Source organism: Chelmon rostratus, chromosome 1, assembly GCF_017976325.1.
Source record: "Chelmon rostratus isolate fCheRos1 chromosome 1, fCheRos1.pri, whole genome shotgun sequence".
Taxonomy (NCBI): Eukaryota; Metazoa; Chordata; class Actinopteri; order Chaetodontiformes; family Chaetodontidae; genus Chelmon; species Chelmon rostratus.
Window position 1 is genome coordinate 32,109,039 of NC_055658.1, and position 24,579 is coordinate 32,133,617.

At 41.9% G+C, this 24,579-nt stretch overlaps 1 protein-coding gene across 3 annotated transcripts in view; it reads right to left on the bottom strand.

The window, feature by feature from the left end:
* Positions 1 to 24,579, bottom strand: part of vps13c (vacuolar protein sorting 13 homolog C) — a 98,223-nt gene that overhangs the window by 33,633 nt on the left and 40,011 nt on the right. For all 3 annotated transcript variants that reach the window (XM_041948261.1, XM_041948188.1, XM_041948334.1), the window contains 19 exons: positions 21,978 to 22,282; positions 20,961 to 21,108; positions 20,770 to 20,878; positions 19,239 to 19,372; positions 18,856 to 19,012; positions 15,735 to 15,814; positions 15,494 to 15,553; positions 15,247 to 15,400; positions 14,963 to 15,082; positions 14,778 to 14,881; positions 11,533 to 11,700; positions 10,545 to 10,849; positions 10,115 to 10,262; positions 7,205 to 7,343; positions 6,886 to 7,007; positions 4,333 to 4,496; positions 3,885 to 4,138; positions 3,003 to 3,229; positions 2,244 to 2,336 (listed from right to left, as the gene is read on the bottom strand). In XM_041948261.1, coding sequence (XP_041804195.1) covers positions 2,244 to 2,336; positions 3,003 to 3,229; positions 3,885 to 4,138; positions 4,333 to 4,496; positions 6,886 to 7,007; positions 7,205 to 7,343; positions 10,115 to 10,262; positions 10,545 to 10,849; positions 11,533 to 11,700; positions 14,778 to 14,881; positions 14,963 to 15,082; positions 15,247 to 15,400; positions 15,494 to 15,553; positions 15,735 to 15,814; positions 18,856 to 19,012; positions 19,239 to 19,372; positions 20,770 to 20,878; positions 20,961 to 21,108; positions 21,978 to 22,282 — 2,991 coding nt within the window. The remainder of the gene's footprint in view (positions 1 to 2,243; positions 2,337 to 3,002; positions 3,230 to 3,884; positions 4,139 to 4,332; positions 4,497 to 6,885; positions 7,008 to 7,204; positions 7,344 to 10,114; positions 10,263 to 10,544; positions 10,850 to 11,532; positions 11,701 to 14,777; positions 14,882 to 14,962; positions 15,083 to 15,246; positions 15,401 to 15,493; positions 15,554 to 15,734; positions 15,815 to 18,855; positions 19,013 to 19,238; positions 19,373 to 20,769; positions 20,879 to 20,960; positions 21,109 to 21,977; positions 22,283 to 24,579) is intronic.

Below are 24,579 nucleotides of genomic sequence, written 5' to 3' on the forward strand. Positions count from 1 at the left end.
TTTGGAAATTGTTTCTAGATTAGTATTATTGAATCATTAATCATTTTCTTAAGGTTATTATGTTCCACTAATGTATTTATATTGTTTTACATTTCCACTTTGTTGAATATCATGTTTAATTGTCGCTGTACCTACTTACACATCTTTTAGTATCACTCTTCTTTTTAGCAGCTCCTCTATGTATGACAGCTTATAGACCAACCTAATTTGCTTCTTTTATTACAGATTTTTCAGAATTACTGTCAGTAATCCACACCAACTATGGCAAAAATATTTTTTAAGCAATTTTAACTTTGCTTAGATGTATGAATTTTACTCAGCATGGTACTCAGCCTAACCCTAACAGAGGCCACCTTGTAATAACACATGCCTGATCTCTTCTATCTCTATCCCTGTCTATCTCTTCTGTTGTGGATGTAGGTTTGTCAGATTACTCCTGTCTCGTTTTAAATGTTTTATTCTACAGGACCTTCCAGAACAAACTGTCAGGACATGCAGTGTTACTGCTGAAGTGGCTGCAAATGTCACTCATCTTCTATGTGACACTCTTGCAGACACACACTAATTTTGTGATATTATTGCAGATACTTTTAACAGTACACTAAGGTCAACCCTTGACACCTGTCCAATACCAAATGTCCTGTGAACACGTGACTACTTACAATAAAAAAATCAAAAAGGCAAGACTGGCTTTTCAAATAACCGCCAACCGGAACGACCCCAAGAGTCTCTTCTCAATCACTGACCATCTTATTAACCCTGCTTTTATCTGGCAGTATGTCTACAGTTAGACACTGTTAGATTGACTCTGCCTCATTCTGAGTTTCAACACCCCAGAACCTTTGTTTTTGCATGAGGAAACACTGGGAAAATGTGTCCTGGTTGATGCTGAGGCAAAGTTATTTCCCAATTAAACCCAGCAACCTGTTCTCTAGATACCATTCCCACATCCCTTTAAAGCATTTGAACAAAGATTTGATGAACAATATAAATTATTTTCTTCAGAGGGGTGTCTTTCCTCTTTCCTTCCTGACCACAACAGTTAAACCACCTCTGAAGAGAAGTAATTTGGATGCCTCATACTTAATAACTGTAGACCTGTATCCAATCTTCCATTTCAAGTACAATTTAAGAGAAGCTTGTTTTTAACCATTTCTACAGCTATGCTGATGACACACAACTTTACATGGCTGTGCCTCCTGATGAGTCAGGGCCAGCTGACCCTTTTAACTGTAATTTAGATATCAAATTATCAATGGCTAAAAATGTTTTATAAAAACCTGGTTATTGGTGCAGAAGCTCAGAGAGAGAAACTCAGTGAGAAACTACGTGCACTGGCACTAAACCTTTCCAACTGGTAAAAACCTGGGGGTCATCTCTGATTCAGATTTCGGTTTTGAACCTCACATTAAAAAAATATCACTAAGACTGCATTTGCATTGCAACTGTCTCTCTCAAGCCAATACAGAACCACTCACACACTTTTATTACCTGTACAATTGATTACTGTAATGCTGTGTTTTCTAGTCTCCCTGAAAAGAATATAGCTCGATTCCAATTAATTCAGAGTTCAGCTGCATGTGTGCTGATGAAGACCAGATAGAGAGCTCACATTACACCATTTTTAAAGTCTGTGCACAGGCTACCTGTCTGCTTCAAGATTGATTTTAAGGTCCTTTCATTGGTTTATAAGGCTCTTAACTGGGCTTAGTCCTACTTATTTATCAGATTTGCTTTTATCCTATGAACCTATGAGTCAGAACAAAAACCCACAGTGAGGGGTCCTTTTATTTCTTTGGTCCTTGTCTCTGGAACAACACAGACTTACTTTGATTTCCTGGAGACTTACCCAAACATAACCACTACTTACCTAACCCTAACCTTAACATAAAGCTAAACCTAACCTTTCCCTAACCTTAAGCCAAGTCTTCACCCTAAAATTTAATGATTTACATTACTTGAGATTTGTCCCCATAAGAAAGGCGAGTCCCCACAATGTGACTGTGTAAAGTTCCCACAACATGAGTAATACATGGAGACACATGCTCACAGTTAGGCAGGGTGTACACAAGCCACTTTGATCCTAACTACTGGTCAGCTCATAAAAGTGCATTTTTTCATTTATTAGATTTTTCCTGGATTAACTTTTTTGTGTGATCATTTTTAATGTGTTATCTGTAGAATAGTTGTGTTTGATAGATCCATAAATACATTCTTTTTTTAACTGTGAAAAATGAATGCACCTTGACGATAACTTCCTCCACCATCACAGAGCCACTCAGCGGTTGGTTCGGCTGGGTTTTAGTTTCCAGGGCAACTGAGCAGGGTCTCAACACCTATTGGACAGAGTCAGACTGATGAGTCACAGAGCAGGAGTTTGACCTGCAGGTGAAGATGTGTTGACATCACCTTCAGATCAGAAGCAGAAAATATTTCTGCAAACACAGACAGAATAATGCAACACATTCTCATTCCTAAACGACTGAACAGGTCACTCGCCGACAACCCCTAAAACGACCAAAGTAGTCGTTAATGAGTACCAGTGACATGTACACTTGACCTTCATCGTCATGTGGTTAACATTGTGAAAGAGTCACAGTTTGCTTCGGTTTAGGCACCCAAACTCATGTGGTTAGGTTCAGGAAAAGATTATGGTTTGGGATTAAAAACATTAGAGTTTGTACAGTGTACATTATGTAAGTTAAAATAAGTGAACACTGACAGCAGTCTCCTGGCTGAACGTCCTATGTTTGTTTGACCCATCCATCCACTACACCTTCCTCCATATGCAGATTTTCATGCTCTTTATGCTATTTCACCTGTCATAATTACTACAGCAACTACAGGTCATTGCCTAACAATAGACAGAAATATGGGTCATATAATAATGCTGTGACTCCACATGTGACCTGTTGTGACCCCACATGTGACCTGCTGTGACCCCACATGTGACCTGCTGTGACCCCACATGTGACCTGCTGTGACCCCACATGTGGTCTTACGGTGGTGACGGCATTGGACGTCTTGTTTCGGATGAATGGGCACGCAAGGACTTTCAGCTCCCTCAGGTTGGCTCTTGTGTTCTGTGTACCGTCCTCTTCGGTCTGCAAGGTGAAGTCACACTGAAACGAGGCCAGGAGGGCGGGGGCATCAGCCTTCATCAGGCTGGCCACAAACACGACCTCCGGGTCCACCACCACTGCCCGAAGACGAGTCCGAAATGCCAACGCTGCAGAGAGAAGAAAGGAGATGTGATGGTTTAGCACTGCAGACAGGTTTCTGGGTTTTATCGTGTCAGCCCAGTTTAGATTACACTGCAGTTTTACTTTGTCTTTCGTGCTGACTAGTCTAAACTTTCTTTAATAATATCAATCATATCAATACCAGAAAAATATCTATTCTGGCAATTCCCGACTGCATTTGATACCGTCGATTGTGATGTCCTTGTTGAGAGGAGTGTCAGTTTGTTAAAATACTTATTTTATGTCAGTGGTTTCCAACCTTTTTACCCCGTGGCCTATCAAAACTAAACGTCTATGTAGTCGCAGGTTGTACAGGTTGCAAACCATAAAAAATTGGTGCAAGAGTTTTAAATCATCTTCACAGTAACTGAAAAAACAAAGATGAGAGCAAATTCCCAAAAAATAGACATGATGTTGTGGAGCAGAAATGAGCTTTTTATAATTTTTTATCCTGTTAGTTATTTCACAAGCACTCAGACTTTGCTCAAGATCCCGTAAGAAGGACCCGACCCTTTACTGCTGTATTAATTGTCCATTAGCTAGTGTTATTTTTATTCATTTTGAATCTCTTTTGCTTTGTGTCTCCTATTTTAGGCAGACCACCACTCTCTTTGTGTTAGTCTTTGGCTCTCTTGGTCTTACCTGTCTTGGCATTGGCTCGAGGCTCAGTGGTCTGTCTCAGTGGCAGTCTGTTGCTCTGCGCAGAGGCGGTGGTCAGAGACGAACTATGTGCCAGAGCCTGCAAGAAGAAATCTGCGACGGCCATCAGAAACTCCACACTGGCACACAGGTAAAATTTCTGCAGAACAGCCACCACCTCCCGTTCCGCAGCACAGTGTCGATACGTTACATCGATCATTGCCTCAGGGCTCTCCTCATCTCTCCGACCCACCATCCTGCAGCCACGAGCAAAAATACAAACACAGCAGGTAGAGATCAGGCGAGTTAACACAGGGGGTTCACGGTGGATGAGTCATAATCAATGCGATTAAACACTGACAACAGCCACAGGTTTACGGTGTCACTACAAGCCACCTGATTTTTCTGTTATCTAACAGATCGAGAGAAGCCAGAACTCATGGACTGTTACCGTGAGGTCACCCGCTCCATGTCCCTCAGGTCATCCAGCGTGCAGGCGGTGAGGACAGTGGTCACCTCCATGCTGCCATTGGTCAGGATCTTCCCTGAAGTTTTCAGTTGGTGGAGGGCAAACTCGCCCAGTCGGAGCTTCTCCTGGTGCTGCAGGTCTGATGGCTGTAGAGAACAGGAACAACAATCAGACATAAATCCAACAACTAGAGTGCCAATTTCATTGGTATATTTTATTGTTTACTGCTTATATACATTTTAGTACATTTCAGCTGCTGTCAGTACATTTCACTGGTATATTTTATTCTGTCGGTACATTGCACTGAAATATTTTATTGCCTTAGTATATTGTCATTCTGGTATATTTTTAATTGCATTTACGAATATTTTTATTGCATGTTGGTTTATTTTGTTGTAGTTATCTTAATTTTATTCTTTCTAATCTTTCTTATCTTTCTTATTATCTTGTTTCCAACGTGGGGGTTGCAATGAAAATTTCATTGACATGTCAGGCTCAATGACAAAAAAGAAATCTTGAATCTTGAATCTTGAATCTTGAATCCTAAACCAGCTGATCCTGAACCAGCCGATAAAATAAACTTTACTGAGGGCATGTCGGGTAAATCAAGTTGTTACAGACACCAAGAATAAAAAAGGAGATGCAGAAAAAGAACAAACAGAAAATAAAAAAGGATGCAAAATTTTTGGCATTGGCAGAGAAGATTTGGCTAATTTTTTGTGAGCACAGCCCACATACTCAGCTCTGCTGTTCATCCCACAAATGCATATTCCTTACAAATGTGGATCCATTTAAAAGCAAGCAGCTTTCCAAAATCTATGATTTATTACCAAGAAGCATTTTTACAACAAAGAAATAATCTACAAACACAAATTTCCTTAATTTTTGTGCTTAGATTATATGTAGTTTATTTGATTTTGCATCTGGATAGGGCCCGTACGATAGAGCAACTTCAAGCGGGTGTTCCACAAAACTAGATGCGGCATTATTTGGAGTGAGCAAATAATATAATCAAGATTAAAAATCTGAAGAATGTGACCTGTGATCAATAATCTAGTCTGTACATTGGTTCACCATTTCTATTAGCTGAGACCAAGAAACACTAGTTCAACCACTTGTTCTGTTTTTTAGCTACTTTGAGGGACTTGCTCATGATTATTTTCATTTTTTCATTCACAATTGTTTAAATATAAGTTTAAAAACAATAGTATGTTTATTTAGCACCATCCTTCACAATAAAAGACAGTAACAGACACAAAGAAACGCACTAAAGACATAAAACGTTTAAGTTAAATGAGACACTAAAAACTAAACAAACACTCAACACACTTTAGAGCTACTTTTCCAGCAACAAGGTAAAGGATTAGGAAATCAAAATATCAAGTTAAAAAAAGCTGCTAACTTGTTTTCCATCAGCCTTCCATTGATTACTTTAATGGTGACTGACTTCCGTAGGAAAGCACCACAGACTACACCGCTGTGCATCCAGGGATTTGACACTGAGATCGAGGAGGAGTACAAATATCTGGGTGTACACCTCAACAATAAACTGGACTGGTCCATGAACACTGATGCCCTGTACAGGAAGGACCAAAGTCATCTCTATCTACTAGAAGACTGAGGTCCTTTGGAGTATGTAGGACATTACTGAGGACTTTCTATGACTCTGTGGTTGCATCTGCAGTCTTTTACGCAGTGGTCTGCTGGGGCTGTGGAAGCTCTGAGAGGGACAGGAAGAGACTGAACAAATTGGTCAGGAGAGCTGGTTCTGTCCTGGACTGTCCTCTGGACACCACTGAGGATGTAGGTGAGAGGAGGATGTTAGCCAAGCTGACATCTATCACTGACAACCCCTCCCACCCCTGCATGACACAGTGGGGGCCCTCAGCAGCTCCTTCAGCAACAGACTGCTTCCAGTGTGTAAGAAGGAACGCTACCACAGGTCCTTCATTCCATCAGATGTCAGATTATTCAACTCCAGCATCAGTTAACATGAGACTGTGTTGATGTTGTTGCCAAATAATGTTTTGTTGTTTTTGTTTTTTTCTCGTCATTTATGCCAACATACGCTCATATCCTTACATTTTGTGCAATACTACATTTTTTTTACTGTTTTGTATATTCTATTCTTCCGTGCAATAGTATTAACACTGTATTATTATTATTAATCTGAAGGCAGCACAATTTTTTTCCCACAGCTATTGGGGCAATACATATTTTTTGTATATTTTTTCTTTTATACAGTCAAAATTTCATTTTGCTTGTATAATATTTACATATATATATCGTCTACTTTTTTATTTTGTATTTTGTTTTTTGAAATTTCTCTATTTCTGTTGCAATTTTTCTCCCAACTGCTACTACATGCTGCTGTAATGCCCAAATTTCGACGGCTGGGCATAAATAAAGTTTTATCTAATCTAAAATGATGAGTTCATCAGAAGGAAACACATACAGAACTTTTCAGAACACTGAGAGAACCTAATCCAGTCTGAATAAAACCCATCAGCAGCTGCTCTCTGTGTGCTGACTGACCTGTTTTGGGTCGTCACTGTACAGAACCAGACCAAGAGACTCTATGTTGAAGTTAAACTTCATACTCTCCAGGGCTTCGTCCTCCTCTTCATCAGTGCTTACAGTTGGCTTCTCAATAACACCTGACAACATAAATACAGACCACATCAACGAAACACTGGAGAGGAGCAACAGGAGATGAAACAATCAAAAACTTTAAATCGATCTCAGGCCATACATCAACCAAGAAACAGAGGCTAAACCAATTTCAGTGTGTATATTTCTACGTATGTGAGTATCCATATATCCTATAAATCTAATGCATTTCTGTCTGACACACCTGCCGAGGGGCCTGCGGCTGCTCGGAGCTGCAGACTGGCCTCTTGTCTCGGAGCAATGGGCTCCAGACTGCCGGCCTCTCCCAGATTCTCCATCAGGATCCTCAGCAGCACCTTCAGGTCATCCTGACTCAGCTCCACCTGCAGACCGAGCATAGACACTGCACTCATTACAGACAGACACTCAGAACGGCTGACAGCATGCAGCCGTGAATCAAATCTGAGACTCAGTCATGATTAAGTAAAGGAACGGTCCATTATATCTATTTATGCATCAGAGACTCCAGCCAGTCGGCAAAAATAAACCTGACGCATTAAGGTTTTTATGAAAGTTGATGTAGAGCAAAAGAAAGGCGAGCAGGCAGGCGGAGAACAGAAACACAGGGTTTTGTCAGATTGCACAGAGCACACATCAGGATCATCAGATGGAAAAGCAAACAGGTTGCATTAAATTAAGGAGCGGAGTCGTCAGACCTGCCACTCCACCCGAAACATCCCCTGTAAATGGACAGCAGGGGGCAGATTTTATTTTCTGGAACACTTTAGTTCCTTAATATCAGCAGGGGAAAAAACAATTGGTGATCATCTCTCTGATCACAACCGTGATCATGACGGGAATGCCTATATTGTGTAAAATGTCAAATCACAACAGACTACACAGAGGTGACTAGTGATGCTACACTTCAACTCTACAGGAGGAGACTGTGCTCAAAGCCAACGGTACCTTTGGTGGTGTACATCTCAGCTGGTTGCAAAAACAACAACAGAAAGGTTAAGTATTTTGTTTGAGTCACTACCTGCCACTACTATCACTCTATATTCCTATATGCTGTGGTCCTTAATAAGAAGCTCTGAGGGATTTGAAGAGATCCTCCAAAATGACTTTTCATCTGTGGAGAGACAATGATGCAGGGAAAACTGACAGATATTTCAGTTAAAACCCTTCAATATCATCCACCATGGTCACTGGATGATCCCTTAAATGTTCTGACCTGAAATGTATTGATTCAGATTCTGCTGTGGAGTTTTTAACTAGATTGTTTAACACAATCTTGGAATAATAACAATGATAATGAAAATAATAAACTGTGAGGACTATGAGCTGCTGCACACTGCACTTTGTCCACCTTCACCTGCACCTTCTGCGTACTTAACATTTATACACACACTGACCTAATTATCAGCTGCATCTCAGTATATGCATTTTAGTATATATTCAGCTGTTGTTGGTATATTTTATTGTTTTAGTACATTTTTGTTTCTGGTATATTTTCTATTGCATTTATGCATATTTTTACTGCATGTTAGTTTATTTAGTTCACATGCACCAAGTGAGTGCTTCACATAGAAAAGACAAAATGGACATAAGAATGGATAAAAAATAAGATCAAGACTGGTCCATTACTGTTCTCATTATACAAGCTGCCACTGGGTGGCGTCATTAGAGAGCACAATGTATGTTTCCACAGTTCCACAGAGACCATATTTCTCAGATATTAGCCTACACTGGCTGCCTATAAAATCTGGAATAGAATCTGAAAACCTTCTCCTTACCTACAAATGGTCAGGCACCATCTTATCTTAAAGAACTTATAGTACCCTATTACCCCAGTAGAACATTGCGAACCCAGAATGCAGGCTTACTGGTGGTTCCTAAAGTCTCTAAAACCAGAATGGGAGCCAGAGCCTTTAGTTATCAAGCTCCTCTCCTGTGGAACCATCTTCCAGCTATTGTCCAGGAGGCAGACACCCCCTCTACATTTAAGAGCAGGCTTAAAACTTTTCTCTTTGATAAAGCCTACACTCAGGGCCGGTTCAGGCTTGCCTTGGACCAGCCCCTAGCTATGCTGCCATAGAATTAGACTGTCGAGGGACTTCCAATGACACCCAAACCTCTGTTCTTCTCTCCCTCTCCATCTGTATGCGTTCCTGTCCCATCATGTTACTGACTTGGCTTCTTCCCCGGAGTCTTTGTGCTTTCTCGTCTCGCAGGTCCGAATGGAGAGCGGCTGAACCTGGACTACTGAGTTCACCTGCCGGACATCCACTGCTCAAGGTTTCTTACTCCTAAAAGGAAGTTTTTCCTCGCCACTGTCGCCAAGTGCTTGCTCATGAGGGAATTGTTGGGTCTCTGTAGATGAAGAGTTTGGTCTGTACCTGCTCTGTATGGAAAGTGTCCTGAGACAACTTTGGTTGTGATTTGGCGCTATATAAATAAGACTGAATTGAATCGACTTGAGGTGGCAGAGTTTAAGATGCTAAGATTTCTGTTGGGAGTACTGAGGATGGATAGGACTAGGAATGAATATATTAAATAGACAGCTCAGGTTAGTTGGTTTGGAGGCAAAGCAAGAGAGGAGAGACGGAGATGGTCTGGACATGTGCAGTGGAGCGAAGATGGGTAAACAAAGAAGGATGTTAAAGGTGGAGCTACCAGGCAAGAGGAGGGCCAGTGGAGGAGGAAGAGGAGGTTTATGGATATGGTTAAGAAAGGCGTGCAGGTGGTCGGCTGAACAAAGGAAGATGCAGAGGACAGAAAGAGACGGAAGCAGGCGCTCTGCTATGGCGACCACTACCGGGAGCAGCCAGCAGAGGAGGAAGAAAATTCTGCTTTACTCAAAAAACTGAAAAACTAAAGGATGAAAAGTCATTGGATGGATAAGCAGAGTTTATATGACAATAAAATAAGAAATAATTAACTAATAAATCTTCCCGTCCTTCAAATCTGAAGCTTCATTATTTTAGTGCTGATACTGATTTCAAGTATGACCCTTAAAAGACCAGACTGGGTACCAGTCTGATGAGTTAGTTAAACTAAAAACCACCATCTGTGCTGGTGTGTCCTATAGGGACGTGATAAGCTAAACGTTTTCCAGCCCATAAGGAGCCCCTCCTTCTCTTCCTCCTACTACCTTCATGGGCTTCAGATCTCCATTGATCTCCACAGCGACCATCTTCTTGTACCAGGACGCTGCCAGGTTCCTCTTGATGTTCAAGTGCAGGTTTACTGGTTCCAGCAGCTCTGTGCTGGGTTGACCAGATGCCTGGTCCAGGCAGGTTCTAATTGGACAACAGGGAACCAGAGTTTAAATACAAAATGAATGCTTATTGAGTAACATGGTTTATTTTTAGTATGATCAAGCCTGTCCTAAGTGACAAGATAAGTATGATTGATCCGAAGGAGTGTTTAATTTCTACTCCTCTTGTTCATATTAAACGTACAAAGAAAGAACGATTTGAAAAAGTTCTTGGTGTTGGTATCCCGAGTCCCGAGTCTTTTCTTTCAGAATGTTTTTCTGCTGTTTCTGCAGAAGATACTTGAATCTGAATCAATTAACTGACCTGGAGAGTTTGAGGTGTGTCAGCTGGACGTCCATGTTGTCAATGATGGCTGGCAGTGGGCATGTTTCAACTGGCAGCAGAGAGAAGCTGTTTCCCACCGTGATGAGACCCAGGTCCATCACAAGTGCATTGTGAGAGGTGGAGGACTGGGGGATGATGATGAGCGGAGCCTTCAGATTGATGTCCATGGACAGACGGAAACTCTTCTGGGCAAAGTCTCGAACGCTGGATGCTGCCTTCTCTGCTGCCTGAGCCGTCGCCGCGCTCAGGGCTTCTTTAGCTGTTTGGAAGTTGTTGGTGAAATTCTGAATGAAAAGATAAACAAAACTGTTATTGAGTCCTAAATCTAAAAATAACATTATTTAAGAAAATCTGCAATAAAAAAGATTTTTATTCAACAACACAGCTAATAAATCAAATCAAATCATGTTTTTGTAAAAAAAGAAAAATGAAGTATCTGAGAAGCTTGTCTCTTTTTACAAACATGACTGAATTCCATAAATGCATAAACTCAGTGTCCATGGTTTGATTCCCAGTTTGGGGAGCTTTGCTGTTTGTCCTATCCACTTCTGTCTCTCCATATTTCCAGTCTTCTGTACCGTCCCTACCAATTAGGAAATAAATGTCCCACCCCCAAAGAAAAAGCTAAAATTCAAACCTGTTAATAACTAATAACGACTAAAAGTATGATTACAGTCAAACAAACATAACATACCTGTTCTAAAAGCAGAGTTACTTTAATAAAGGTCAGTGGCATTGTTGCAGTTCTTATTTGTTTTAAACATCAGTAGATCTCCTTCTTGTTCTAACTGCCTATGATTCCAAAAACTAGAGTAATTATATATACATAAAAAAATACACTGAAACTGACAGAAATGAACACAGAACTGTGATAACTGGCTTAAGTAAAAACATCAAAATCACATTTGAACTGTTCATCAGTGAAACAAACACACGTGAACATAAACTCAGCAGCAGTGGAACTCACCAGCAGAGACATGATGAACTTGTGCAGGTAAACCACCTGGATGCAGCCTACATTCAGCTTCACTCTGCCATCAGTTTTGGAGGTGTCGGCATAACTGGCGCCCTCTGTGGCGTTAGGAGTCAGACTCATGGTGAAGCTGAACACCTCATCACCCACGATGGAGATGGCCTGAATGACAGCAAGAGTTCAACAACTTTTATTCAACCTGACTGCAGCGGCAAAGAACAGAAATAACCAGCCTGATGTAGTCCAGGCCTGGATTCTACCTGCATTGTACTTATGGGTCGTCTAGAGCAACAACAACTAAACTAGATATGATAATGGAAAAAGGTAACACATAAAACAGCAGTTAAAGGTCCAGTGTGTAAGATTTAGGGGGATCTTTTGGCAGAATATGGCAGAGATGATCAGCATGTTTTCATTGTGGTGGAGAGAAACCATCGCAAATGCGGTAGGTTAACAAGCCTTCCTGCTATCTATCCGAGGTCTGAACATTCACAAGATATGCACTATTGAGTATCCTGTTCTTGCAAGGGAATCTTATCCTTAACATTGCCGGTATGCTAGTTCTTGTCAGTGCAAAGGCACTGACAAGAACTAGCATACCGGCAAAAAAAAATTTTACCACATCATTATCATCAGCTGAAAAGGGAATCACTGACTTTTTGGTACCTCAGAATGAGCTCTTAATATCAAGTGAGACAGCGGGTCCTCTTCCACACAGTCCGGCATGTTGCACCACCAAGTTTCTACAGTAGCCCAGAACGGACAAACCAGGAGCCCCAAGAACAAAGGGCCTGCCACCCTTGACCAGGGAATAGCTGACAGGGCCTTATCAGAGGACCTCAAGCAATGGTCTGCTGAGTAACGGTTGAGAAGCTAAGTCAGCTAGCTTGGTGCCATACCATACGAGGGCCTTAAAAGTCAAGATAACATTTTTAAAATCAATCCTAAAATGGATAGGCTGTCAGTGAAGGGAAGCAAAAATATTGGAGATATGATCATGCTGCATGATTTTGGTATGGCAAAGTCTGGCACCCCTCCATGGAGAACAGTGTGATCATGTTTTGGCCAAGGCAAGTAAACACAGCAATACAGTAATCCCAACAAGAAGTGGCAAAGGCATGAATAACTCTGAAGATCATTACAAATAATTAAAGAGATATTTCCCAAGTGGAAAAAACACAACTGAGCAAGCCTTGTAACGTGAGACTTGAGATTGTTTCTTAGGTTTCTTAACAGTGGATAAACAACACAATAAGACAAACCATAAAGTGCCAAGCACTGGCACAATTTGACCATGAGTGTGCTCAGGGCCTAAAACAAAGATTTGTGTTTTGGAAGAGTTAAGATGAGGAAAAGAAATTTGGTCCTAGACTGGATCCCTGTGCCTCCCCCATACTTCTATAAAGACTGAGAGGAGGAAAGGCCATCAATAGACAGCAAATTTTTGCTTAAAGAATGAGAGAACCACTGGGGGGCACCAACCCATGTACTCAACCTTTATACACTGTGTGAGAAGCGGTCCTAATATCAAGCAGAACTAGTACTGGGCATTCATCTGTATCAGCTTTCATCAAAATATTTGTTACTTTTACGGGGGTAGTCCCAGTGCTGTGCTGCTGTTGGTAACCCGGTTAAATTTGCTTGAAAATAATATTACTATATATATATAGAGTATATATAATATTAATATTATTACTATATTAAGACTTCCAATTACTCTAGTTACTATGGTCAGAAGGATAAGAACCAGGTTTTTTGAGTAGTAGCTGGACACTGACAGTCTTGATATAATTGGGAATACAACCAGAAGTTAAAGAGTTGTTGATGTTTGACAGCAGGCAAGGTGCTATCCAGAACCTCCAAATAATTTCGTAAGTATTACTTCATGTTAGGTGGACTTGATAATGGCGTCATATTATTAAGGGTACTCTGCTCCATGGCGGTGCCTTCAGGGTAGTCTAGTGTACTCTAGGGCAGGGGTACTTGCAGCTCCACAGCATCAACAAGGCTCTCCTTCACAAATTCTCCTTCTTACAGAGGGTTCAGCTTCTTTGCTATTAGCTCAATCAGCACAAACCTGCCTGCAAAACACTGTCTCTGTCAGAGTGTGGTAAGTGAAAGTTGCTTGTTGAGCATCCATCCAGTGTTAACTTTATCCAAGAGCGTTTGTCCTGCCACTCATCCTGTTCAGTGTGTTTGTAGCTGTGATGACTCTTGAGAATGGCTTTCTCTATCACTGTGTGCTCGTCCACACAAACTAACCTGACTTAGACACACTAGCTTGCCTTTTACTTAAAAAAAAAGAATCCTTGTCAGCTTCTCTCATGATATCAACCTCCCTACACATGTTGCATTCAGGGAGCACCTGGAATGACGTGTCTACTACTTTGTGTTTTTCTTTGACCACTGAAAAAGCAATTGCTGTCAAGAGATTGTTCTATTTCTGATTTGCTTTTTTGTACAGTATTTATGAAATGCCTTGTGGGTCAGTCTTGCGGGCTGTATACGGCCTGGAGGACAAAAGTTCCCCATCCCTTCTCCAGGGTCTGCTGGAATAGCCCCCCGTAGCCCTGGATAGTCTAGAGTATTCTAAGGCACTATGTCCAGAGTTGCCCAAGTAATCCAGGGTATTACTTTCAAGACGGTATCTCCCTAGTCGTTTGTGGGATTTTAGAAGTATTCCAATATAGTGTGAACATGGGAATAGTAGTCAGAGGTAGTCCAGGATAGTTTGTGGTAGTTGAGTGCAACCTAGGGTGGTGTGTGGTAGTGCAGGATGGCCTGACAGAGTTCAGGGTAGTCTGAGGGAATCCTGGAAAGTAATTAGGAGTTCAGGGCAGTTGAGATAGTGTCTTGAGGGACTTCAGAGTAGTCTACAGGAGTTTATACTGGTCAGAGTCAGCCTAAAGCAATCTCAACCAGTCCAGGTTAGTTTGTGGTCATCCCAATTATGTCAGAATAGTCCTGGGAAGTACCTTCAGCATACTTCATGGCATTCTAGAACCATCTGTGGCAGCACAGGGCAGTCCAGAAGAGTATTCCAGTGTTATCCATGGTAACTCAAGAAATCAACTGACTGGTTCAGAGTAGTCTGAGGTTGTCCCAGTTAGACTAGGAAAGCCTAGAGTTGGCCAAGGCAGTTTGCACCTTCAATGAGCCGGTAAAAATAACCATGTTACTGACTGAACATGATCTCTGTAAGAGTAATCAGCATTAATACAGTAAGACAACTGGCTGACCTTTTTGTGGATGTTTTTGGGATCAACGTTGAGGACGATGAAATCTCTCAGGCGGGCTGATAAATGAGTTTGTGATCCTTGCATCAGCAAAGAGCCATTAATACCTGAGGGACACATCAAACTGGGTAAATCAGGGATACCGTCGACGAATAACAGCAGACAAAAACTCAGCTGGGGTCCAGTACCTTGGATCTTGATGTCGGCCATGTTGCAGCTCTGGTCACACACCAGGACATTGAAGGCTCCCAGTGTCACCATCACCTTCAGGTCTATGACCTCACTGTCTGCAGGTGAAACAAGGGCGGCTGACAGGAAACACAATAACACAACATGTTAAAGACATGCTGAGTTTTAGTTCATGGTTTTGAGGAGAATGCTCAGACTTTTGATCCCACAGTGAAGTAGTTGGTTTTGCCATACTTATACTGGGATGATATTTAAGATCATTATGTGTGCGTGTTGTACTGACTGGACTTGGCGGACATCGTCTTGTCCTCTGTCTTTGGTCTGATCTCTCTCTCTGGAGACGAGAGGCTGCCAAAGGACAGCGCTGCTGACAGGAAGTTGATTGCTGACAGCAGAGCCTCAGTATGGAGCATGAGGTCAAGTGAGGTGAAGGTCACCTGGAGAGACAGAGTAAATGAGTGTAACAATAACCCTAACCCAGACCTCAGTTGCTGAGCTTTAAATTAATTTGTGTTTGTGGATGAACCCACATTGATCATCTGTTCAGTGTTCTTGTAGTCTGTGGAGAAGTTTGGCCCCGAACGGTCGGCCTAAGGAAACATAGCCAAACAAACACAAAGTTCAAGGTAACTGAAAATTTTGAAAAGTTCAATCTATCGCACTTAGTTTTATTGTCTGCTCAAGGATCACCTTGTGCTCTCACATATAAAAGCCAACCTGCATATCTCGACGAAAAAAATTAAATGAAATACAAGTTACTGCTGTCATCACCTTGAAATACTGCACTTTGAGTAGTTCAGCTCCAGACTCCACAGAAGAGCTGATGAGACAAAGCGGCTCGCCACTTGAGTCTGAAACAAGATGAAACCAAAGTGTCAGATCGTCAAAGCCAACTTTGCTGTGCAGGTTTATATGGTTGACCATATGAACCCTAACAGTGGCTGCTTCCTGTCCAGACAGGAACTAGTAGGGACACTTTAGAAAATAAACTATACTACATGATGTCCTAGAAAAACAGTACAGAACAACACAGAAAACACTATAGAGCACAAAAAAAAAAACCAGGACCATTTCCTTGGCCCTTAACAGAAAGCACTAAAGGACACAATAGAGATAGAACACTATAGTGTACTATAATAATAATAATAATAAACTATTTATAGAGCACAATTCATGCATAAAATGGAACACGACGTGCTTAACATAAAAGCAGTAACGTGATAAAAACAAAATAAAGCATAATTAAAGCAACAGGATAAGGCCAAATAAAACAGCCGTAAGGTAAAATGAAAAGACTCTTCAGGAGAAAGCAATGTTTAAAAGATTTAAAGGTGTCAACAGACCACTCAGACCTTCAGATAAGATAAGACTTCATTAATTCCCAGCTGGGGAAATTTGGGTATTACAGGCAGCAGGTAATAGCAGTTGAAAAAAAATAGCAACAGATATAGAGAAATACAAAATACAAAATGAAAGGTGACTATATATATAAGTATGTAATTTGTTTTACAAAGGACTCTACAAAACATTAATATGTACAAAACTATAACAAAGATTGCCATAAAAATATACTTAGAATTCTGTGCTTTTTACACAAATTTGGGTAGAAATTGCACATGGTGGGTACAGATAAAGTGACTACAGCATTTATGTATTGCTCAGTAATAAAGATATATATACTGTATGTCACAATAGAATACCAGTATGTATTGATAGGTAGAATACTCATTGAAAGTGGAAAAAAAATTGCACAAGGTTATTTGTGTATGATAAATCACACATCAGTGCAAAAATGGTCTGAGTATGGAACCAGTGCTACCTGCAGCAAAAGCTAGAGCTGAACACTGACAGCTGATGGAATGAAGACCTGTGGTAGAGTTCCTTCCTACAAGGTGGATGCAGCAGTCTGTTACTGAAGGAGCTGCTGAGGGCCCCCACTGTGTCATGCAGGGGGTGGGAGGGGTTGTCCATGATAGCTGTCAGCTTGGCCAACATCCTCCTCTCACCTACATCCTCAGTGGTGTCCAGAGGGCAGTCCAGGACAGAGCCAGCTCTCCTGACCAGTTTGTTGAGTCTCTTTCTGTCCCTCCCAGAGCTTCCACAGCCCCAGCAGACCACTGAGTAAAAGACTGCAGATGCAACCACAGAGTCCAAAGGACCTCAGTCTTCTCAGCAGATGGAGACAACTTTGGCCCTTCCTGTACAGGGCATCAGTGTTCGTGGACCAGTCCAGTTTATTGTGAGGTGGACACCAGGTATTTGTACTCCTCCTTGATCTCAGTGTCCAGACCCTGGATTCACACTGGTGTAGTCTGTGGTGCTTTCCTGCAGAAGTCTATCACCATCTCCTTGGTCTTGCTGGTGTTGATGTTCAGGTGGTTTAGTCCACACCAGTCGACAAAGTTAGTGATGACTTCCCTGTATTCAAATCGTTCCCCTGTGATACACATCCAACGATGGCTGTATGATTGGAGAACTTCTGGAGGTGGCAGCTGTCTGTGTTGTGACTGAAGTCTGATGTGTAGAGGGTGAAGAGGAAAGGGGAGAGGACAGTACCCTGTGGAGCCCCGGTGCTGCAAACTACCACATCCGACACACACTCCTGAAGCCACACATTTTGCGGCCTGTTGGTGAGGTAGTCGATGGTCCATGCAGCCAGGTGGCAGTCTATTCCGGCTTCTTCCAGCTTCCCCCTCAGCAGTGATGGCTGGATTGTGTTGAAAACACTGCAGAAGTCAAAATGCCTGGTCGATAAGCAAACTGTAGGGGGTCCAGCTCGCTGCTCACCAGGTGACGAAGATGGTTAAGTATAATCCTCTCCAGGGTCTTCATGAGGTGGAAAGTTAAGGCTACCGGCCTGAAGTGGTTGGGCTCCCTGGGATGCACAGTGTTTGGCACTGGAACCACACAGGAAGTTTTCCACAGTGCAGGAACTCTCTCCAGGCTGTTAAAGATGTGCTGAACGACCCCGCAGAGCTGATCTGCACAATCCCTGAGCAGTCTGAAGCAGATGTAATTAGGGCCAGTTGCCTTCCTCGCCATCGTCCTCCTGAGCTCCTTCCTCACCTGATCTGCTGGAGAGAGATAAGGCCATCTGGTCTGGGCTCTGGTTAGGGGAATGGGGGTAGAATCAAACATGTTAAAAAACAGGTTCAGCTCATTTGCCCATTCCTGGTCTCCAGATTCAGGGCCCCTGGGATTGTCACTGCTGTGGCCTGAGATGGTTTTCGGGCCCCTTCAAACCTCTCTGGTGGTGTTCCCCTGCAGGCGCTCCTCCAGCTTTCTCCTTGTAGCACTCCTTGCCTCTCACCCTTTTCAGCTCCCTCTACACCTACTTCAACTTAGTTCGGTCCCCAGACTTAAAAACCCTTTTCTTCTCGTTCAGTAGTGTTTTCAGTTCAGGGGACACCCAGGGTTTGTTGTTTGGGAAACACTGCAACTTCCTGGTCGGCACAGTGTTTTCCACACAGAAGTTTATGTAGTCCGTGACACATGTTATCAAACTGTCAATATCCTCCCTGTGAAGACAGCACAGCATTTCCTAGTCGGTGGTGTCAAAACAGTCCCTGCACTTACCTTAATTTTTTAAGTTGTTGTTATGCAGTGTATTGTTTTTTAGAGTGTGGAGGGGGCATTACAGCCATACCCTGGGGCATCCATGGCAATGGCCATTTGGCGTTGGTATGATTCCTGCCCTGCACCATAGAAAACAGTGCAGGACGCCATAGAAAGAGTATAGGACACCCCAAAAAACAGTACAGGACCCTTAGAAAATAGTATAGGACACCATACTGAACTGGATAGGCCACAACAGAAAACATGAAAGGGCACCATAGAAAACAACCTTTCCTTCAGAGGCAGGATAATTATCACTAAATCGTGGTCTGCTGACCTTTGAACTCCAGGCACTTCATGGTGATCTTGTTGATGTATGTTGTAGCACACATGTCGTACTTTCTGACTTTGGTGTCAATGCCCAGGTGAGCCACATGAAAGACCAAGAAAGGTGACTCCTTCTGCTCTTTGGGCTTCTTCAGGGTCAGCAGCAACTTGAAGAGGAAACAGGTAACAAGCAGATAAATAAGATGCCTGAAGGGTGGTTGGCAGAAAGCCATTACGTAGAAGGAATAATCAGAGCAAACAGACAAATGTAGTCACTGTAGTCTGATTCCTGATCAGCCCGGCAGCCACAGTGCAAACAAGACAACTTGGTCACATTTTGTGACAGAAGAAAAATCTCAATTCAATTTTTCACATCATTTGCAGATTTCGTACCTCTTTGATTTCAAAGCTGAGGTGAATGTTGATCACGTTTTCAGTCAGATCTCCATTGGTGGGGGCCACCACACCTTCAGATTCCTTCTGTAACAACACCGCCTGCACCTGCTGCTCAGCAAGCTCGGCCTTCTCTGAGGGAAGACAGTCATTAAAAAACATACAGCATTACTCTGTCTGCAGATCTTCTTTCAGTGCCTGATTGGTTAAAAAAAGGTTTATTATAAGGATATAAATCAGGGTCCTGTTTGGGCTAGCATGGAATTAGATGGCGATTTAGCAATTTCACCTATTTCATTATTGAGTTCTATAATACCTACAGGGCCACACCCTCAAATCTTAAATCCTATTGTGAAACACTCTCGTTCTCCCCCCTGGTTAACAATCACCTTTTTCCACCATCTAAAACTGACACATCATTTCAAATTTGGCATAAAATTGGTCTGGTCTTTATAAAAGATCTCTATTTCAAAGTAACATTCATGTCATTCGAAACACTGCAAAAAAACCATCATATTCCCAAAAAAACATTTTTTTAGATTTCTACAAATACCAAGTTTTGCTAGTAAACATTTTAGACTTCCTAATATACCAGCACAGAATGTTATTGATGATATACTTGCTCTAAATCCCTACAAAAAAGGTAATATTTCCAAAATCTACACTATGATCCAAAATATTAATCCACCCTCATGGGGCAAAACAAAATTAGCTTGGGAACAGGATTTGGGCATTAAACTCTCTGAGGAATTCTGGCAGCGCAGTCTAGAAGGCATTCACTCTTCTTCTTTTTGTATTAGACAGTGCCTTATTCAGTTTAAAGTGCTACATCGCCTACACTACTCAAATGTAAAACTTGCTAAAATATATCCTAATGTCAGCCCAATGTGTTTACGATGTCATCGCCTTCGCTTCACAAATGGCCCGAAGACTCATTCTCCTTCAGTGGAAATCAGATAAACCCCCCTCTTTTATTAATTGGACTAAAGAAATGCTCTCTTTGTTGCAGCTAGAAAAACTGAGATACAGTCGGACTAATTGCTATGGAAAATTTAGTGTGACCTGGCGCCCTTTCATTAAATATGTTAAAAACCTGAATCTATCATAAAATGTTTCCCTGTCCGTGTATGTGTAATGGAGCAACATCCCTCTTTTTTATTTATGTTTTTTTTATGTATTTATTTTTCCTATGTTTCGCATAAATATGTGTAATACATAAATCCTAGGTGTTTGCATTTGTTTACTTATTTATAGATGTACTCATTCAATAATTATTATTGTTATTATTATTTTGTTAGTAAACAGTTTGTATTATTTATTTTTTCAGTCTTGATTTTTGGGGGTGGGGGGGGGGGCATGTTTGTTTATAAATGAATAACTATAACTAAAGCATTTAAAATATTAACCAGGTGAGGGCACATCGTCAAAGGTAACACCAGGCGATCTGAATAAATATTACCAGTGTTGATGCAGGGCACATAAAACACATTATGAGTTTCTGTTTGCCGTCATGCATTGAGGCTAAAGGTACCTTGTGCCAACTGTCGTTTGACGTCCATGCTGTGCTCTTTACTCCCCTCACCGATGTTCTCGACAAAAATCTTCATCAGCACACCAAGGTCTTCTTCACCCAGACTCATCTGAGAAACACATGAGCACATGTTTCATGTCTTACTCTGAAGAATAGTTAAGTTTACACGACTAAAAACATGTTAGACCTACATTGAGGGACCGGAGGACTCCCTGGACCTGGACTCCAGGGATATTGGTGAACCAGGAAGCAGCCAGGTTCCTGGTGACGAGCAGCTCCAGGTTAATTGGCTGGAGAATCTCAATGTCTGGCTGAGAGGAGCCCTGCTTCAGTGTGGTTCTAAAAACACATTAGTTCAACACTCAATGAGCATTTTTCTTTTTGTTGGTCATCATCATGTTGTAACGCAGCTCAGAGCAGGGTCTGTTGTAAAAACTCCTGTTAGTGTCTTCAAGGACGCTATGATGCCAAAACAGGGACAACCAAACTACAAGTCATTCTTTTCACAGCTTCTGCGCTTCATTGCTCTGTTATAGGGATGGCCAGATCGATTGGCCGCAGGTCGTCATCGGCCCATATTCCATAAAAATTTGCATTATGGAGATCTGGGTCTGGCTTTTGAGTCACAGACCCATTCAAACCATCCTGCCATTTATTTATTTGTTTGGCATTTTTACATTTATTGACAATGAATGAAGAGGGGAGAGAGGGGAGTGTGACATGCAACAGAGGTGACCGGCTGGAATCAAACCAGTGATGCAGCAGTCATGTGACATGTGCAGGAACCATTTGGCTTCAGATCCTGCCATTTATCATGTCGACTTTCCAGCAGTGTGTCAGCAGCACCTCAATCCTGTCCTTAGCCTCCAAACCCTCTACTTTTAGTAAATAATACTGAAGTGGCAAACAAGGTTCCACCTGTTTTGGGTGTCCTAGGGAGTCAGGTTTAGTAAATGCCTCTCTGTTTGTTTCACCGATGGTTCGTCAGCACCTTTTAAGGAGACAGATTCCTTTGTTTGTTGGTTTACTCTGAATCGTATTGCATCTTTTTTTATTATTGTTTGTCATGTGGCTTTGATTCCCCCCCATCAGAGCTCTGAATAACTTCTGACACAACCACTGAAAGGTTTGAGAACATGCTCACGTCTCCTCAGTGACAATGATAAAAACTGATCCTCACAGTTTATTCAGAGGTTTTGTGTTGATACCTTGAGAGTTTCAGCTGAGTTAGCTTGACGTCCATCTTCTCCACAACAGCTGGCAGAGAGAAACCTTCAGCCGGCAGCAGAGAGAAGCTGTTTCCCACCGTGATCAGACCCAGATCCACCACCACGGCATCATGGGAGGTGGAAGACTGGGGGATGACGATGAGCGGAGCCTTCAGTTTGATGTCCATGGATAGACGAAAACTCTTCTGGGCGAAGCCTCGAACGCTGGACGCTGCCTTCTCCGCCGCCTGAGCCGTCGCAGCGCTCAGAGCTTCTTTAGCCGTCTGGAAGTTGTCGACAAACATCTGAAGAACAAAATAAATCCAGAGTGAGGGAAAAACCAACCCAGCGTCACAAGACTTGGAGGGAAACAGCATGAAGGAGCAAAGTCAGAGGGAGCCGATGTGAGGCGTTCACTGCCTGGACAGAGCGTACGGTCATTTCTGTTTCATAAACCTTCAGATGAATAATAGGAACCTCAGATTAATAACAGCAGAGTCACGCATCTGGTTTAGGTCTTAATGATAAAGCAGCTGGCTCACAAATGTGTTTGTGCATTTACACATCAGCTGGTTTTCTGAAGCCTTTTCAGAACACTCCACAGAAGATTTTCTGAACATGAATGCAAATTTTTCCTCTCTGTAAATACAAGAACAGCGCATATCTATCAATCAATAATTGTGAGAAATACAACTATCATCATAATTATCAAAGGTTAATTTAATTAAATTTTCCATTTTTGAAACAAAAATGAAGTTCCAAAAGTTCAGAAACATTTTCAAGGAGGGAAGTGAGGTCACACAGGCTGACAGGGGAGGAGAGTGAGGGGGGGTTAATGGTGATGGCAGCTGAGTGAGTTGCATAGCGCTTATGGAGGAGGTGAGTTCTGATAACTGCCACGTGTTGTGCATGAAAAGCATGACTTCCAATGTTTCCTGCTCTGCTCTCAATACGGTGTTTTTGGTCGTCTCTCACAATCAACCTAGGTGAGAACGACGTCACAAAGAATCCGCTCTCGTTCAGATTAACCCAAGTCCACGACTGAAAACCAGACATAAAGTTGAGGATGAGGGTTAACCTGTTCACAGAGACCGCGCTCTACTGATCAACTTTAACCAGATGATATTTAAGGTGGATTGAGGGTGCGGTGGAGTTGCTGAGTGAAGCTGAAGCAGGTTTGATGCAGTTCAGAGCTGCATGCTGGAAGCTGTACCTCATCAGCAGACGCATACTGAAAGCTAAAAGAAGCCTGAAAGAATAAAACACATCAACAAGACCAGAAACATGAGAGACAAGAAAGTGTAGAGAAAAACATGCAACAGGAAACACGAAAAAGGCAACATGTTCTCTTCCCAAACTGTCAGATTACATAAAACAAACAGCTACAAACATCAGACATCAAAGTTCAATTTAATACTTGATTTAAACTGCAAAAGCAGCTTTTTATTCCCTGAAACTTTTACAAGGGACGAGATCATTTGTCCTGTTTCGCTGTAATATTTTAGCATCAACATTTTCTATTTTTAATTCATCCTAAAAAGCTAATTTAGTATTTACAGAAGAAAAGTTTTACTCCAACATTTTGATTCATATCATAAAGACTTTGTGCTGAAAACAGCATTAATGTGTGACAGCAGCTGACCATCAGTCAGATCATCAGTTTGCTAACTGCTGTGCTATAATGAGTTAGTCTGACATTACACTGTGTCCAGAAGCGTCTGTACTGACACCGTCGATGACCTTTCAACCTGTGGCGAGCTGGTGATTTCTGATGAATACTCATGGAACCAGTTGACCTGCTTTTACATGTGAACATGCCAAAATATGACACAACCCAAGTTTGTCTGTTACTGTACCTCAATCATTTAACAAACATTTATTGATCCCTTGTGTTGTACTGTCATGCTTTTGTGATGCACACACGTTTGTGTGTTTGGTATTTTTTCCATTTACTGCTCATTGTACAGTTGGTTAAGGCACTAGGGGGAGATGTTGAGCTTCGCTGGTCGCGCTCTCGGGCAGAGAGGAAGAACGCCTGCGATACAGCATCTCCTGTCTCACCTCTGTTTTTACAGGTTTGTACATTTTGTCAACATATCTCAATAGTTAGCAGGGTCATTTTTGTGACTTATATTGTTATATGTTGAATGTATATACGAATCATTTGTATTTGTGTTTTTATTGATATTTTTAAGAGACATTTACTGTGAAACTACTAAGTATCAAAAAGAAAAAAAGAAAATATCTTTCAGCAAAGAGGGGAAGAACGCCTGAGATGCAGCTGTCTTTTGTCCTGTTTTTACAGCCTTCTCTCTACTTTTAGTGTTAGTTTAGGAGCAGCGGGCAGAGTCCAGGAGGGGGTCAGTCCTAAGCCAGTTCCTTGGTGAAGGCTGCATGCTGACAGGAGAGTTAAGCTGTGTAACATGTGTTTGAAGTGGGGGAAAACCCACTGAAACAGACCAACTGTGAGGTGACAGTGCAGTACGGAGCCACCACGCTGCCCATACATCATTTACAGGGACACGAATCATCCTGATCTGTCACTTACATGGTCCGTCTATCAAAAGTGAAGCACTGCATCATTGCATTTCCAGTGAAGAAA